A 4,343-nucleotide genomic window follows, 5' to 3' on the forward strand; every position below is an offset into this window, starting at 1 on the left:
GACAAAAGCTCCAAAACACCCCATTTTACGGAAGCTTGTTCATGCACTGCTGCTCCTGGCTCATCAATCCATGGCTAAAAGTGGCATATTTAAGCCCAATACTTTTTCTGAGTTTTAATATGTGGGGTAGATGCAGTAGAATACCCTAATGTCAAATGCTCTGTAAATGTATTACTTGTACTCCATTACTGCTATAAATGCTTTTCCTTATTTATTTCATCACAGGGGAAAATTACAAGTACCATGCAAGGTAGTTCTGACAAACCAGTGCTACAAAGTATGCTCTGCTACCGAACATAAATTCTGCAATTATACTGGCTTTGTTACACAGTCAGAACATGCTCTACACCAGAGTACTGAGAGCCAGAGCACATTTTTCAGCCACGTCAGCCAAGAAAAACGCACTGAGGCTTAAAACTGCACCGTCCAGCGACTGAACAAGTTTCTTCTTTATTTACTAAAAGATGTAGTAAAACTGTCCATGAAGCACTTGAATTGTGCTACCTTTATGGATTCTTAATTTGCTTAACCATGTCACATTAAATGGGTCTAAAATATGAAGTTACATATTCAAATCAACTATAATTTAACTCTTTTACATTTTTCTTCTCCAGGAATATTTAGTAAAAAGTTGGGCTATTAGACTTATAATATCTGTACAGTTACTTTTCCCCAGCCTCCTGATTTTGTATTTTAACTATAATTGTGCATTTTAAATAGAATTTAGTTTAATTTAAAGCAAGTAAAATAACCTTTGATTTTTAAATGGCTTTTAGATCAAATTATGGCTTATTTGTATTAGAAGGTTCCAGTATTATTAAGTTAGATATTTTAAAAGTCCCATGCCTCAGATTTTTATTTCCATTCTAATATTCTGGCTGATTTCAACATTTATCATTTTCTTTTATAGTCTTATAACTTTTCTTATTAAAAAAAAAACCTTCAAAAGTTCTTTGCCTCTAATGTGTGATATAAACAGATATCTAAGATACTGAATAGAAACAACTGTGTATTTAAGTTCAGGAATTGCCAGTGTTAAGAAAAATGAGAGGTTTACTACATGTAAAGGCATATTTTCATGACAACACTTAGAGAAGCTGTTAATGGTATCATAGGAATTACCAAAGTCATGTTTTATAAATCCTTTAAAAAGAGTCCAATACACATAGCAGTCATTTTTATTAGATACTAATCACTGACATCAGTGCCAAGGCAGAAAAGTTATCCACAAAATTCACACACAGCCCATACACCTAGACTTTAACATTAGGCTTTCAGCTCTGCATTTATTTCATTACTTCAAACATATATATTATGGTATATATTTGTTTCCATATTTCTCAAATACATCTTTGTATACATATACGCATATATATCATTCTTAAATATATATTTCCAAATATAAATAATTTCACATCAAGCCAAACAGGATAAAAACATGTAAACATATGCACCTCATTTTGGTCAAGTAAAACAGAACCACGAAGTAACCACAAGTTAACAAGTGCACTTGAAAGAGAAGGAAAAACAGACATGTAAACAAACACAGACAGCAGCTGCAAGGCCCCAGGAGGGTCTTTTTTTTTTTAAGGCTATATAGCAAAAAGCTCATAATTCAGTTAAAGACTTTTGTCACCTTGTCACATTTACTCTTAAGGGACTGCACAATGAAAAACTGTAAACACTAGACTAGAAGTGATTGAGTCCTGTTGGAAAAAAACACCACAATTCATTAGCTGACAGAAATATTAATTCCACCAAACAATACTTTTAAGATTTCTTGTCATTTAGTAACACAGAGAAACATCACAATCCTAGCGAGAAGAAATGGTAAATAGAGAAGAAAACAGCAATACTGCATAAAGATTGCCTCGACAGCCTTTGAAAGCAATAGGTTTATCAGTCAATAAAGGGAAATAAGCAACAGCAGACAACAGAGCCTTAGCAGACTAGACCACATGCCACAGCATGATACTACAGATTCAAGTTGAAATATTCTTCCAGCTGGTACTGAAGGAAAAGCCAGCGGTCATCAGAGAAGGAAAAACTGCCTCTCAGGCAAAGCAACTTCTTAAGCAACTGATTGGCCAGGCGAAGCACGGCAAGCTCCTTTTTACGGCTTTTAAACAGCACCTTTCCCTCTCGCAACTGCACAGGCTCCAAAACTTGATGCCAGTATGCGCTTGATGATCCACCACCACCTGGCCTCGGAGGCTGGTCTCTCCAGCCCTCGGGGTATTCATGCTTGTAAAAACAGAATTCTCCAAATGGGCAGTGACCTAGGCCTCCAGCAAAATACCTGCAGGCTTTCTGGCTCATTCCCTCCTTATATTGCTGAACAAGCTTCTCCTTCTCCTCTTCCTCCTCCACCCAGAACTCACTAGGAATGACAAAGCCAGAGGAGACCCTGCACTGTGGGCAGGATTTACTGATCCTGTTCTCAAACTGTGTGGCACTTCTCCACCTGCGGATACACTTAAGACAGTAGGTGTGGTTGCAGCTGAAAAGGATGCCAAAGCGGCGGTCGCTGGGGTCGGCTTTCTCATAGACAACCTCCATGCAGATGCCACACACTTTGTCCATGCTGCGCTGCACAGCAAAAGAGAGTTCCATATCTCTCTCGTGTGCTTCAACGCAGGCCCTTCTATGAGCTTCCTGCTGGGCCACATCCCAAGGGTGCAGGGCCTGTTGCCCACACATGTCGCATATTTCTCCGTGAGGGTATGCACACCTGTCGCCACGGAGGCATTGTCCCCTGGCAGCATAGCGGCAAAGCGGCAGCGGCGGCGGCATCCCCATGCCCATAGCCACGTGCTCTCTCTCTATTTCTGGGCTCGGCAGAGGAGCCTCAGGACCATGCGGGGGGACCATGCGACCTCGGTAGGGCTGTCCGGGAACAAACTCAATCGCCCCCTCCCAGCCTTCCGCACCCGCTCCTCCCGCAGCACCTGCTGCAAGGACTGCACTTTCAATCTCAGCTTCAGAGAAGCCCCTTTCAGCAGCTGAGCCAATGCCTGCATTGTCAATCTCAGCTTCCGAGAAGCCCCTTTCAGCAGCCGAGCCAATCACAGGCAAGGAGCTTGAGGATGCAGTAGGGGGGGCTTCCGCCACTTCCTGAGTCGGGGGCTCCCACTGAGTGGCCATCTTGGGCCCTCTGTCTGCAGAGGCCCGAGGCTGAGAATCTTGGCCTCCCCTAGCTTTCCGCCGCCCAGAGAGGTCATGAGAGTAGCGACAGTTATCGCCCTCCTTGCACTGCCCATGCAGATAATACCTGCAGAGGATTTGCTTTGTCCAGCTGCCACTGTTGCGCTCCGGACCAGACCTGGCTCCGCCCCCTGCGGCTGGAGCGGGCCTCAAACTCGCCGCGCGCCGGTTCGCTGGTACGGGAGCCACAAGGAACGGTGCCAGGCCCGACGCCTCTTGCAGAGGGGCTAAGCTAACTACCGCAGAAGCTCCGGAGGCCTCAAACGCAGGAAGGGGGGGAACAGACACACCCTCCCCCCCCTCAGCACCTGCCTCGGCACCTGCGGCTGCGTAGGGTTTAGAGGGAGCTGCAGACTCTTCCATCGTATTCCCTGCCCCTGACACTGTCCAAAAACCCTCTAATATTGTCTTTTTTGAGCTTGAATTGCGGAGCTCGAGCTGGAACGATCGTCCGCCGATTCTCGGGCGGAAGTGCACCACTTTTTGTCTTCCCACCAGCTCCCCGTTCCCTGTGAACTTTGGTTCCTACTTGCAGGCAGACGGACACTTCCTGTTGTAACACCATTTTCGGAGCTTTAGCGGAAGTGGCTTCCGCCATGTTTTTTGTCGCCGCTAGCGGTTTACGATCTCAGGAACGGCTTCTGCCGGCAATTTGCCGACAATTCTGACAGTCCTAATCCCCGTTTCCACACTGTTTCCCTTCAAGGTTGATGTTTTTATATCTCCCGGTTTCGGTTTTACACATTGTATTTTTTTTTCTTTTTGTGTAAGCAATGCAATCCTTGCTCGCCTCTACCTGCTGCTGCTCTTGGAGTTTATAAAACATTTCATGCATAAACATTACAAAATCGTTTTCTGTTCACTCTTTTGTTTGTAGGTGACTAGGTTTTAAAATTGAATCGTGTGCCCGCCGAGGCTTTTGTTCTTTGGCGCTTAAAGACGCAACAGGATTTCTTTGCGTCCGTATTCCCTTGAAGGGTTAATTTGGCTGTACTTTAATTAGAAAGGAATCCTCTGACATGCAGCTAGTTAAAGCCTTTCAGATGCCTGCCTTTGTTAAGTTTTTTTTCCCCCAACAGTGTAAAAGCCCGGACTTTGTGCAGCCTTGATGAAGGCTTAATAAAGCAAAGTCCGAGAGT

The 4,343-nt window shown here is 44.3% G+C and overlaps 1 protein-coding gene across 1 annotated transcript; it reads right to left on the minus strand.

Moving 5' to 3' along the window:
- Positions 1 to 1,254: 1,254 nt before the first annotated feature.
- Mkrn3 (makorin ring finger protein 3) lies at positions 1,255 to 3,655 on the minus strand. The gene has a single exon (XM_055623323.1). The coding sequence runs from the start codon at positions 3,565 to 3,567 to the stop codon at positions 1,975 to 1,977; it is 1,593 nt and encodes a 530-aa protein (XP_055479298.1). The 5' UTR covers positions 3,568 to 3,655; the 3' UTR covers positions 1,255 to 1,974.
- Positions 3,656 to 4,343: the final 688 nt, after the last annotated feature.

The sequence above is a fragment of the Psammomys obesus genome, unplaced genomic scaffold (genome assembly GCF_907164565.1).
Source record: "Psammomys obesus unplaced genomic scaffold, mPsaObe1.curated_primary_1811, whole genome shotgun sequence".
Classification (NCBI taxonomy): Eukaryota; Metazoa; Chordata; class Mammalia; order Rodentia; family Muridae; genus Psammomys; species Psammomys obesus.

Bases quoted from the DNA above. Each gene is read 5' to 3' on its own strand.
- Mkrn3 (XM_055623323.1), bottom strand. From the start codon at position 3,567: ATGGAAGAGTCTGCAGCTCCCTCTAAACCCTACGCAGCCGCAGGTGCC.